The sequence below is a fragment of the Oryzias latipes genome, chromosome 5, assembly GCF_053564925.1.
Source record: "Oryzias latipes strain Hd-rR chromosome 5, Olatipes_Hd-rR_3.1".
NCBI lineage: Eukaryota > Metazoa > Chordata > Actinopteri > Beloniformes > Adrianichthyidae > Oryzias > Oryzias latipes.
In genome coordinates, this window is record NC_136241.1 from 6,550,106 (window position 1) to 6,563,787 (window position 13,682).

Below are 13,682 nucleotides of genomic sequence, written 5' to 3' on the forward strand. Positions count from 1 at the left end.
GAGAAAGAATATTATGGCCACGCAGTGCAAGCATGCATTACTAATATGCTTTGTTTATATCTGCGATGACAATGCAGCCTTAGGTTTGATTCATCTCTGACTGAAGCGATTGTGGCTAAAAAGAGGATGTTAATATTTCAGGATAAGATATGGAGCTTTCTTAAAGAAGTCTATGCCGTACATAACATTGTGCAAACTATTGTGACTGCATAAAGAAATGGGTATACGTAAGGGGCAATGGCTGACGAGGTGTCCATTATCAGAAATCAATGGATGACCCAGAAGCGGAGGTTGCTTTCGCGAAGTCTTTTAATTTCTGTTCTGGTCTGGGTGAATTCTTGATTCTGATTGGCTGCTAAGTGTGCATTAAAAAGTGATAATGCACGGCTAAAAAAGTAGTTCTGGTCACATAGCTTAAAGGTTCTCTATCACTGCGCTGGCTTCTTTAAAACAACCTTTAGCTTCATCATCTGGACAAAAACCATCGGTAAGAGGTGAACTTTCTCTCGGAACTGATGCTTTACCCATCGTATTTAATCCACATTGTTTTCCTTTGTCGCTGCAGTCGAGGTCGGTGCCGGCTCAGCCATGACAACGTGCCTCAAATAGTCAGTGAAAAAAAAACAAGAATAAATTACTAAAAATTGATGGAATATTTATTTTTATTTTGTTATTGACCATGGTATAAATGGGATAATGCCCTACAAGTTGCCTATTATCAGAAATTAACAGACTTTGCAAAAGCTTTGTGTGGTTCGTTAATTTTTGATGAAAGACACTTCGCTGGGGATTAACCATTACATATTCATGTGTAATTTGGATATACACAATAATATTGTTTCTTTAAAATTTCAAAAATACTAGAAATTCTGCCAAAAACTAATTGCATTTATGAGAAATAAGTATGATTAGAGCATTAATTTTGCAATATTATCATCTTGCCATTTAAGACAGTTCTAATAATGTTTTGGGGATCTTATATTTTCAAAATAATAAGAAAAAGAAAACATTGGAATAGTTTCTTTAAAAGATGTAATTAATTAGTTTGGTGATGAATAAAAAGTGACAGGATGTGTTTCTGAGAGCAGCTGGTTATTCTTAAAAAAAAACTCTTTTCAAAGCCCTCCCTCATATTCCCTTTTTACATAGTCTGTTTCACTCTCACACACTGTATTCCTTCCACGTTTTCTATATATGGAAACCCCCTAAAGTGCTGCCGGAGGCTCACACAATGTGAAGACTCCTGTTTACGCTGTGCTGTTCTCACGATTGTTAGCAGCTGGTCAAGCAAATTAAAATCTAACACTTGGACCAAAATTAGACTGAAAAGCATTCTGCGGATTTGCGTCTCTAATCTGTAGTGGTATTTAGACTTAAACACACGACTCTCTTGTGGATACTTCTCAAAATTTTTCAAGGATTCATTCAACACAACCTTTTTGTAAGTATTATAGCCTACACACTTTTACAACTGTTCTTTTAGATACTGGTCTGATGATCTAGAATGATCTAAACGGCTGATTCTGCAGCAAATCTCATGTTGGACTAAACCAGTTAGAATCAAATCAGAAAGAAGCTGTTCCATTTTTTGTGCTCCTGTGAAATTCTTAAAACTATAGGCGTATGTTTCTCTTTTAAAAGTCCTTAAATAACAACCCATTTTTATTGAAACTGATGGTATTAACTTTTGGATATCTTACTCTGGTTTCATCAGGCATGAAATGCAAAAAGTACAAAAAAAAAAACCTGACATCATGATTCATTCTTTTTACTAACAAAATTTTATCAGCTGCAATAAAAATGTGTAAAGTCATACCAATGTAAATGAATATTTATATGACTTATACTATCCTATTTAATAAGTCTGTTTCTGTTCTAAAAAAAGATTTAAAAAATAGTTACATAAAATTCTAATATTGCAATTTTGAAAGAAGATGCTCCCTATTACAATTCTATTTTTTAAGATATTGAATCGCAATTATTAAAATGTCCTCTGATAAACAACAAACATTGACTTCAGTTACAATGTCTTTTATATCAAAGACTCATATGAAATACTTTTTGTCCAGTAAATTGTTTCATGTACGTAAGACATTTTTGTTTATAGCTAATTGTTGGCTTTCCATCCCTTCTACCAGATGACCTCCCTGCAGCAACACCAGAACTCTCTGATGAGGAAGATAAAGAGGACTCTCCCCAGCCCCCCTCCAGAGGAGTCACCCATCCCCATCGTCACTCCAGCACAAATGTATAGTTCTCCTGGAATAACCCAAAGAATTCATCCAAGACCTGCCCATGCAGTCACAAAGACCGGGCTGTTGAGCGAGTTAAAAGCTGTTGAACAAGAATCGACAAAGCTCCGTAAGCAACAGGCTGAGTTGGAGGAAGAGGAAAAGGAGATAGATGCTAAGTTGCGCTGTCTGGAGTTGGGAATCACCCAGCGTAAGGAGACCATGGTAAAAGACAGGGAGAGGAGAGAGCTGGCTTACCTGAGATGCATGGGTGATGCTCGAGACTACATGTCAGACAGTGAGCTGAATAACCTCAGGATGGGGGCAGGAACCTTTGATGCCAATGGTTTGCTCACGAGACCTAGCACTGCTCCATTGAGTCAGTTTACCAATGACATCACTTCAACTTCCCAGTATCCTTCCACTTCATCATATCTGCCATATCCATATCCTCAAAGTCAACCATCAGCTCCACAACAAAGCTCCTATCAGCAGATAGGTTTCCAATCTCCTCAGTACTCATCCTCCTCTGCACCTCAGCCTGGAACTTTCCAGCCCCACCCACCGCCAGGCCCAGGATACCAGAATCAAACCTATTCTTCCCGAATGTACACCCAGTCCTCTTACCAAACAGACATTGGCATGCAGCAGCATGGCCATCAAGGCTTCCATCCACCAGCTCAGCCCATGCCAGCACAGACCCTTCCTTACCCCACCCATAGCTCTTACCAACTTGGCCTTACATACCAGCCCCAAGCCGAAATCCTTACAGTCCATCAAAGGCCCAGGCAAACATCTTTGGCAGATCTTGAACAAAAAATCCCCACCAATTACGAGGTTATCAACAACCCTGCAGTGTCAGTGGCCACCTCAGCTCCAGACCCCAACTTTGGTCCGACTTACAGCAATGCATACGGACAATATCGCCCTCCCGAGCCTGGCTTGACTCATTCTGTGGAAAGTCCCACCTCTGCTTATCCTTCAGATGGTCTTTACACATCCAACCTAGAGCAGAACATTCCAAGGAACTATGTAATGATTGATGACATTAGTGAGTTGACAAAAGACAACACTGGTCAACCCACCGATGCTCTGGGTCATCCTACTGGAGGGCGTTATCGCAATGAAAATGGCCCTGCACGAGGCACCTATGGCAGGCCTGAAGATGGGCCTCTTGATGCTTATGGTAGACCTATGAGTTCAGCTGGTTACCAGAGCACAGTAGACACACGCACCAGCACCACAGTAAGTGGAGGATCGCCCTATTACTATGATGATTATAAACATTCAACGCGCTCTGGTAGCCACAAACCAACTTCAAAAAATCTGGCTCCTGCCGTAGTCTCTTCTAAACGCAGCAAGCACAGGAAGCAAGGAATGGAGCAGAAGATTTCAAAATTCTCCCCAATTGAAGAAGCACGGGATGTGGAATCAGATCTTGCCGCTTATCCAATGGCAACTTCAAGTGGGAGTACAGGTGCTGTCGGGTCAAGATCCAAAAGGCATCAGGATGATATGACATATGGGATGAAAAGAAATGTGTATGATCAGCAAAAGTACTATGGAACCAGTCGCGATAGACTTGAAGAAGAAGATCGTATGTACAGTTCTGGCAGGTCCAGGTCTACAGGATATGGTATGGACAAGATTTCATCCAGAGATGCTACTGGCCACCGCAGTAAGTCCTATGAGAGAGATGCTATGGAGCGTTCTCAGAGAAGCAGCCGCAGTGGAGGACCTCCCATGCGCAATCAGAATTCAGAGGAGGAGAGCCCACTCAGTCCTGTTGGAAAACCTGTTGGTATGGGAAGAGGCTCTGTCATTTCAGAAGCTCATGACGTGAGAAACCAGTATGGCTCCAGCCATTCCCTGCCAGATGTGCAGGACCACCACAAGAAGGACCTTCCCAGAAGTCATGTGTACAAACCTGATGATCCGTATCTTGTAGATGACATGCACTGTGCTGTTTCTGACAGTGAAGGTAACTGGTGTTGAGTTTTTTATGTATTTGTTCCTGCAACCTATGAAATGAAACCTGAAAAGACTGCATGCCAGATGCCAATTTGCAAGTGATTTCCATTCTTTTATTTTATTTTTTTTATTTTCCTTAAACTTTATATGTAAACCAAAAATATACATTTCTTTGTCTTGCATGCTTGGCTTTTAATGTGAAGTGACACGTCTGCATTATTTTTTGGGGGGGGGGATTTTTAATCTGCATGTCCATCGAGAGTGGAGCATGTCTTTCCACTTTGGCTTCAACCTGCATGCTAGTCCCCTCACCACTGAAACCATGCTAATTGACAATATATTTTTATTGGTTTTTTTAAAAAGCATATCACTTGAGCCAAGAGGAGACTGACTGGTTTGAAAAACCACGCGAGGCGCGTTCCGATCGTTCAAAACATCATGGAGGTGGAAGTCACTCCTCTACAGGCAGACGAAGTAAACACACTTACCATGATTATGATGAGCCTCCAGAGGAATATTGCCAACAAGATGAGTACAACCAACAGCGACATACTTCAACATCACGGGAGCACCGTCACCATGGCAGCAATTCTGGGAGACATGGGTCATCTCGTCATGGTACAGAAGATGCAAGATCCTCGCGCTCTTCAAGGGCACATTCCAAAGACCCACCTGGCCGAACTGATGGCAGGAGTTCTTCATCTGCTCAGAGAAGGAATGTTACCGATAACCGCTCTGCTCATGGAAGCCCTCGCAACTCAGGAGACTTCTCTCGTGACTCAGTTTCTGGTCATCACCATGGTACAGGAGGAAGGAGCCAGAGACCACAAGATCGCACATCAACCAGAAGACAAGATCCTTCAAAACCACAGCAGATCCCGCAAGGTCATACTGGGCAGCAGCGGCCAGGTGGTCAAGGACAGTCGGAGGGATTCCCAGGTTCTGATCACCTTGATGGTACCCAACAGCAGCACCAGCAGAGTGCAAATCAGCAGCTACAACCACAGCAACAACCCCAGCCTTCTCAGAGCAGCCAGTCCACAACAACCCCTGCAGGACTGGGACAAGCACAGCAGCAGCAGCAACAACAACAACAGCAACAACAGCAACAACAACAACAACAACAACAGCAGCAGCCGCAGCAGCCGCAGCAGCCCAGATCTGCACAAGCTCCATCACAAGGGCGCCAACCAGGGATTGGGTCTGCACCAGGGCAACCTGCCCCAATGGTAAGCCTACATAAAACTGCTTTCACTGAAAATATTTTGATATTGGCTATGTGAAATCATTAGTTCATGATGATACTTCTGTTTTAATGACATTTATCAACATCTTATGCTAAGCCACAATTTTTTCTTTTATTCTTTGGATCAACCAAAGTTGAGGACGATACAGTCCACAATGAGGATGATAAATGTCACTTCTTGCAAGGGGAAAATCCAAACAATCTGGACGCTTTTGTGAAAAAATTGTCACTTTTAGTCTGCCATCAAAATGGTGAGACACAACTGTTGTCAAAGTCTGAGCGCTGCCTAGCAACTGCAATGTCTCACCAGGATGACACACTCAATACATAACAATGAAAACAATGCCAACAATGACTTTTGCTCTTGTTGAAGCTCAATCACTGAGGCTATGCACTTAATCAACGTTTCATGACTCATCAGTGATAAAAAAGGGAAATCTTTCAGAAAATGAAGTACAGTATGGAAGAAAATCTTACATTAACATCTGGGTCATCAATATTTTTAGGCACCTGCAGCATCAGCAGCAGGAATGAAGCCTACGGCAGGAATCTCGAGTGCACCCCAGCCTTCCAAAATACCTACACCCCCTTTAACAGGCATTGGTAAGTCTTCGTTAATCTGAATGAATACAAAAAAGCAAAAGTCCGCTCGGTGTGACAGCTTTTTTTTTGTTTGTTGCAATAACAGGTTCCAAAGCAGCACCTGTTGGAATTGGGAGTAAACCCATGGGCATAGGTACTGCTGCAGCAGGCCAGGTACCCCCTGAAGGAGAAAATGTCCTCACCAAGATCCTACAGGGCGGAGCAGCTGAGCAAGCTGGAAAATTAGGAGATGGTACTGTCATGCCCTGTTTTATATATATATATATATATATATATATATATATATATATATATATATATATATATATATATATATATATATATATATATATATATATATATATATACATATATATATATATATATATTTTTTTTTAATATAACTTTTCTTTTTTATTCATGCTTTCTTCTCATTTCTCCCTTTGACAGCTTTGTCTGGACTTGGAAAGAAGTTCACCTCATTTTGGTGAAGTGAAGAGAGAATAGTAAGTGAAATTTAAGTTGTAACACTTTGGCCCTGAGTTTTGCAGATTATAAGCCACCAATATGCTTAATGCTTTACGGCTCAAATATAAAAATTACCTATGATTTTCTTTGATGGTGTTCTGGAGATCTGATTGGTTATTTTATGCCAGAAAAAAACTTTGAACCTGGTAAAAAAAAAAAAAAAAACACCTTAAATTGCAGACAAAATAGAGGGAGAAATATCCTGACTGCAAATCAAACATGTGATAAATTTTTTAAATTGTTTTGGGGGATTTATTTTACCTTGCTTATTTTTTAAGTTTAACATCAAAGTGAGAGCCAAATGTGTAATTTAAATTTTGGAACTAGAAGGCCGTTTGGGACCCTTGAGATATGATCTTTTTACATGTATGGTTGCTGAGATTCGCTCCTCAATATTTAACTAAAATCACAAACCACCTTCTCAGCACTGATTTCCATATACATGATCACATGACCGAAATGAACTGACAGAGAAACGCTTCATTGGAAGACCTTTGTAAGTGTAATTATAGAAGACATGAAGCCAGCAGCGGCTGTGACAGAACAGTAGCTCTAGGTTAATGAGAGGGATACCACTGACACCTTAAACCACAGGTGTCAAACTCCAAACTGCCTTGAGGGCTGGTGTCTTACACGTTTTCCAACTAACCTGCCTTTGTAGCTTCTTATTGGTAAAAACACACCTGATCCAGGAATCAGACCTCGAGGCCTGGAGTCTGACACTCCTGCCTTAAAGGGCCCATAATTTCATGCTTTTTTTAAGCCTTTCAGAGTAAACTGTGTCCATATATAGGATTCTATATTACCCTTGGTACGCTAAAGAACATTTTTTTTTAAATATTAGTTATTTTCACAGCTTATTTCCCTACATGGAAGTAAGACGACTCGATCTCTGAGGCTCCGCCTTTCACTCCTTGTGGGTGCCGCCCATTTCATGACATCATCCTAAAGTCGACCCCGGCAGCTTGTCTGCGTTTCGCCCATGAAAACAAACAACACCTGAACTTTTGCAAAGAAGAATGTGCAGATAACCGCTAACTCTGTGTCCGATCCGTTGATCGGCGGGCGTGTCTGTAAGCCTGGGGGCGGTGCTGGCAGCGTAGACTCTTCCTGGAAGGGGCTGTTCCTCACTTATCTATATCCCAAAGTGAAAACACACTTGTTTGGGAGGGGCTGGATTGGGAGGGGCTGGTACTGAGAGCGCAACTTTTTTGAAGAATGATTAGAAATGCATGAATTCATCAAAATACCGCTTTGGGGTTGTTTTTTGTGATGAATTAACATTATAGTACACTAAAAAGCTCAAATACTTGATTTTGCATGATATAGGCCCTTAAAGCCAAGTGAAAAACACTCATGCTTGGTTTTACTGAAAAAAACCCTTTTGTCCTGAAAACATGTCTGCAATATTTTATGTATTCTCATTCATTCACAGTGATGTCAGAAAAAGGCACTGAAAGCTGAAAATAACTTTGATACAAAGATGAGTGACTTAAGGCAAAGGCCAAGCTCTAGTTTGGTCTCACTCTACGTTTGGTAATCTGGGACGAGCAAAGTGAGCTATATTTAGCCTAAGAAAGCTAACCATGCCTTAGCTTTAATGTCACACATGCAGAGGCACACAAGGACGTTCTTGAGCACGTGTGGGCTCTCAGAATCATGACTCACGATGCACATCCTTCACTGCATGGTAGAATAAACTGACTATGGCAGAGGTGCAAATAACACCAATTTTAGATCATTTTATTTACTACCTGTCGAGTGCTTGCTGTGACTTGCAGAGGTGAAGTTAAAAGCAACTAAAAACTAAACTAAACTAAAAACATGTCTCCTTGTGTATTTTTTTGTCTTTTTAGTTTAAAATACTCATGTCAGTCATGTCTGTGAATGAAAAACCCAAAAGCATCAGACATGCACTGCAGATTTTGTCTGTATTTTTATATCAAAGCTGAACAAATGTAAACATTAAATACCTGAATTGTTAGTACATCTGGATATTTGTCAAACACTTTTTTGTCCACTTGGAATCCTTTTTAAAAATACTTAAAGGCTAGAAATGCACGAAGGAATAAATGAACGAATGAATGAATCATCTTAAACAAGAAGACTCCTTCCTCCTTAGTTTTAAAGAAAGGCAAATCAAATCTAAAATATATAAAGAATTTTGAAGAATGCCTACATAGAGGCAGATATGAAATCTATTAGGATAAAAGAATTCCACAGCATTAATTTGATATAGTTATATAGACAGTAAATTTATTAGATGAGGAGTTCTGCTTCACATATACCAGAGCAGGTAGTTGTGGCCTGTTATAAATACATTGTTGATTGTAGTACACACGTTAGTGTAGAGCAGAATTTGAAATGTTAGGTCAGTTTTGGTTGCTTCTTTAGCCCTTGTGCTATCTTATGGGGTCCAGATGACCCCACCCTTACATTGACGTGTTCTCCCTACCATGACAAAGGTGGATAAAGGTGGAAAGATTTCATGTAATCCATGGACACCAGTGAAGATCACAAATCATTGAAGAAAAAAGGTTCAGAGCACTGTCTAGTGGGTCTAGATGACCCAACTCCCTAGTGGGTCTAGATGACCCAACTCCCAAAGTTAAAATGCCTTGGAGGCACGTTAACTTTGGGAGTGGGGTCATGTAGACCCCACAAGATAGCACAAGGGTTAGCCATAGTTTACTGCAACTGCTGCTCTTCCAAAATCAAGTCTTCAGTCTGTTTTGTCCTTCAGTAAACTGAAGTATGTGCCAGAGGGTAATAGTTCAAAATGAAAGTTCTCAGGGTGTTGTCTAGGATATCATGAGACAAAATGAAATGAAAACAAAAATTGTGACTTTCTTTAAAACCACCCACTTTAGAGAATTGGTTGTCACACACTTAAATAGCATAGCACCTAAATTAATTGGATCAAAATGGGTAAAAGAAACCATAAAAAAGATCACAGTGAAACGATAGTAAAGGATTCAACTAATGTTTAAACAAAATAAAAGGTTTAAGCTGATTTACAAGATACAACCGTTATAGGAGAACTGGGCTGAGTGAGTGTGACATCACCCTCAGAAAATGGCTTACTTCCAGCTCAGACGAAATGAAGTCAAATTAGACGCCTTTTTTGCTGATATGGACACCGCCACTTTGAAAGCAGAAATCGTCAGTCATTGGTCCAAGTCAGTCTGTGTAATTATTTCTATGCCAAACACGCTCACCAATCAGGAGTGATCTCGTTGTAAGTCCACACCCCTACCACCTTAACGTGGGCTCGGAAGAATCTGTCAGTCAATCATATTAAACGTTCAACTTAAGACCACGTGCTTTCATTGAGGCGTCTGATTGAATAACTTGCACTACTGAAAAAATAGAATGAAAAAATAGGGTTAGCAAGAACATGTAGAAAAAAAAAAGGTATCAGAGCAAGAATGGTTGAATGAATTCAGTAAACTCTGTACATCTGTCATCATTTTGTGTTAATGTCTGCGAGTCGTCACACCTTCCCTCTTTGTCTTTCAGGTCAATAGTGAGAATGAAGTGCAGAGGGAAAGGAACACAGCTTTCTGTCATCTTCATAAGAAGTCCATCTTCAAGAGAGAACAAGCTCTGCTTTGCTGTGGTGGAAAAATTGTGTGTTAGTCCAGATCTGCCTCTGCTTATAACAACTCAGTGAAGGAAGCCTTACAGCGCCCTCTACAGAGATGTTAATGCGACACCGCTGTTATTGGCAGAGTGCACACGAATTCTGGAATGATGTCTTCAGAATACTTCATGTAAAACAACAAAAAAGAACTCATTTCCTAGGTTTTCTTGTTCTACAGAGACTGAGTTCAGCCCAAAACGACACCTTTTGTCTGGACCGGATAAGACATATCACAGCAACGGCGACCAACCTGTTGATTCTCCTGAAGTCCTCAACAGCTTGGTTTCTCTGATCTCCACAGTACATTCCAGTAAAGGGAACTCGACCCTTTCTTTGAATGTGTTTTTAGTTTTTGTCTTATCATTTTAGTGTCTGTAGAATGGATTATGTACATGTAAACAAGTATAGTCGCACACAAATTAAAAAGAAAAAAAAAAGAACCCATTTCAGCACTTTTTCACAACTAAAGAGTTGCCACTAGTCGTTAGGTTTGTAGAGAAGATTGCTACCAGTGTGCCCACAGTGTGATCTTCACACATAGAAGAGGACCAAATGAAAAAGTGGCAAAGGGTCTTTATTAGCCATTGCAAAGCCATCGTTTATTCAGCCCCAGAGCATTTTGGGACTTTCTCCTATTTAAACATGTTTGATATGTACTATTTTTAATTTTCCTTTATTTTTCTTATTTTTTGCCTGATGTTCAATGATTGATGGAGCCTTATTCAGAATATGTTTTCACTTGTATACCTCATATGTTAAGCACCCATATCATCCATTTTTTTTTACGCTGTAAACTACTGTATGTACATAAATCAGAAATCTGATATGTAAATTTGTCATTTGTTTATTTAATGAAAACAAATCTCCTGTGACTTTTTTTTTTCTTTTTTGGTCAATGTTAAGTGTCTTTTCTTGGTATAACTTAATATTTTTCACTTGATATTTGTTTCCTTGCATTGAATAACTTGATTTTTAAAAAGCAATAGCATGCAGCAAATGGTCTACAGCACAATGGTATAAATGTTGTTTTCAGTTAGTCAATGGGAAATATCAAAACACCTTTGTTGATAAATATGTATGAAACATTTTGTCATGAGGGTTTACAGCCACAGTACCATGTAAAGACATGCATGTTATGCGCGGATGCATAAGAGCATGCAGACGAGTATGCCTCCATGCACACTATTTTTTGTCACACAGTACAAACATTTTTATCCTTGTTTCACATCAGAGCCAAGGTTGAGTTCGCATCAAACAGACCTGTTACCTTGTCAACCGATTCTCGAGCCTGCTAGGCTTACTTCCTAGCGTGTGCAAACACACGCGTCACACATGCACAGGTGCAGGCGAGGACACGGCGATTCTCCATTCAAATGTTCTATGCAATGACTCATTTTGAAACTGGAAGCGATTCAGCTTAAAAGAATTTCTCATCATCACTATAATCATAAGAAAACAATTACGTGAAATTATTATAAAAAAAAAGTAGTACTGGAAATGTTTTTACTAAACCATGTGTCTGTATGAGTTTGAACATTGAATATTGAACTAAAATTATTATATTTTTTTCTTGGCATGTTTTGACCCCTCACTCCCTGAAACGGGGATTTGTTGCCAAAGGGTAAATTGTGTAGAATGTTGGTTTTGAATGTCCGCCATCATGTTGCTTTAAAGCATGGGTTTGCTTGGCTTCGTCTGGCTGTTCGTAGCTCTCATTCAGTTTATGTGCATTTTGGGCTGACCTGGGCTCCTCAGTGTTTGGCTTGCAATGACTGTCTGTGCTACTATAAACCTGTGATTCAGATAGTCAGCACTTCTCATCTGTTTGTGTCAGTGTACAGTGGGTGTTGATATTACCTGTGGGGTGGATGGAATGTTTCTGTTGGTTATATCATGTGGATTAAACCGCTCAGCAGCTAAGCAATTTGAAAAGGTGCATGGTTAGATCTTTTATTCTTGAAAATACCAGATAAAGATATAAATATATAAATACACAGTGAACACTAAATACAAAAGGAAAGGCATGTCTTTACATGGGTCGTTTACCGGTTAACGCAGAGCATATCAGAGCGTGAATGTTCATCCAGTCATCTGCCAGTCATGCCGTTTTGGAAGCACAAGCTCGACTGGTGGCACTTGCTGCTCAGCGAAGTGCAGAAACGTGGAGGTTGCGTAACGGTGCCTCTGACAGAGCGGTGTGAGATCTGCATCCGAACTGGGTGGAGGTGCAAAGCGGTTGATACGCGGAGCATGAAGGAAAAAAAGCCTTGGGTGCAGCCGTGTAGATGGAGGAGAAGGCAGACAGACACATCCTTATATTATTACTGTAAATACAACTTCATTCCTCTGTACAGCTTTTGAGTTTGGAGTACGGCTGTCATGTGCATCCCCATGCCGTATTTGCTGCCAACGTTTGTGTAGAATACTTGTTACTTTCACAGAAATGAGGATGATAATGGAACAGATGCTGAAGATTGATATTATTATTATTATTATTATTGCATAAAAATAGTGTATGTGGCTGACTTGTATTGACTGTTTACAACAAAGTTGTACTCAGAAACATATCCAGTCTCTGTGGAGCTTCTATACATATTGTGTTTACAGGAAGCAGAAATCCTCCATGTCAGTTGCAAGGAATTCAGACTTTGTCTGGTCTTGTTGGAGGTTTTCAGTTTGGTGGATGTGATCTAGGAGATGACAGGAAAGCAACGGGGAAAAAAATTTAAAGCAAAAAACCTGGAAAATGTCATTCACTATTGCAGGTGCAATGGGCAAAATGTCAGTCGTGAATCCATTGTGAAACCTTGTGTTCTATTCAGCGTATTCCTGTTAACAGAGTACATTTTGGTGCATCATGTTAAGTAATGTGAAAATATTGACCCTGCAATTTCCAAATAGAGAAAAGAATAAAGAGAAACGGAATACATTGTGAGCAATGTGTGCACTCTGTGTGAATGTCTCCGGTGTTCGGCAGCCCTGACAAAGTCTTTTGATGCTCACGAAAGAAAGAGATCAAGAATAAGACTTTAGTGAGCAACGAGTCTGTTCAAGTAAGATCAGGCTTTATGTTCCGAGGTGGTGATGATTTATCCCAGTGTGGGTGGCAGAGAGGAGTGTGAAGAGCTGTGTTTGGCATCGGGAGATATGGAGGTGTGAGGATCAGAGCCTGTCGGAGCAAGAAAGACACCAAAATTACTTCAGCTGTTGCTCATGTATGTCCTGTATGGCAAATGCAGTTTTACTATTGCAAATATCTATTTTAAGATCAATCTTCTTACATTTTTCCTTAACAAGCTTTGTTAACATATTAACAAACATTATAAATTAATTTATAGGGTGTTAATAAGACATTTATTAGTACAATAAGTCTAATAAGGTTTATTAAATTACTTAGTTAACACATTTACAAGCATTGTTATTAGGATATTTTCAAGATGCTAATGATACATTTATCGGCATTATAGATCCCTAACAAATG

At 39.9% G+C, this 13,682-nt stretch overlaps 1 protein-coding gene across 2 annotated transcripts in view; it reads left to right on the top strand.

The window, feature by feature from the left end:
- bsnb (bassoon (presynaptic cytomatrix protein) b) overlaps nucleotides 1-13,136 on the top strand; it is an 87,259-nt gene extending 74,123 nt beyond the window's left edge. For both annotated transcript variants that reach the window (XM_023954763.2, XM_023954764.2), the window contains exons 6-11: nucleotides 2,139-4,212; nucleotides 4,566-5,431; nucleotides 5,955-6,051; nucleotides 6,137-6,283; nucleotides 6,481-6,536; nucleotides 10,078-13,136. In XM_023954763.2, coding sequence (XP_023810531.1) covers nucleotides 2,139-4,212; nucleotides 4,566-5,431; nucleotides 5,955-6,051; nucleotides 6,137-6,283; nucleotides 6,481-6,521 — 3,225 coding nt within the window. In that variant the 3' untranslated portion in view covers nucleotides 6,522-6,536; nucleotides 10,078-13,136. The remainder of the gene's footprint in view (nucleotides 1-2,138; nucleotides 4,213-4,565; nucleotides 5,432-5,954; nucleotides 6,052-6,136; nucleotides 6,284-6,480; nucleotides 6,537-10,077) is intronic.
- Nucleotides 13,137-13,682: the final 546 nt, after the last annotated feature.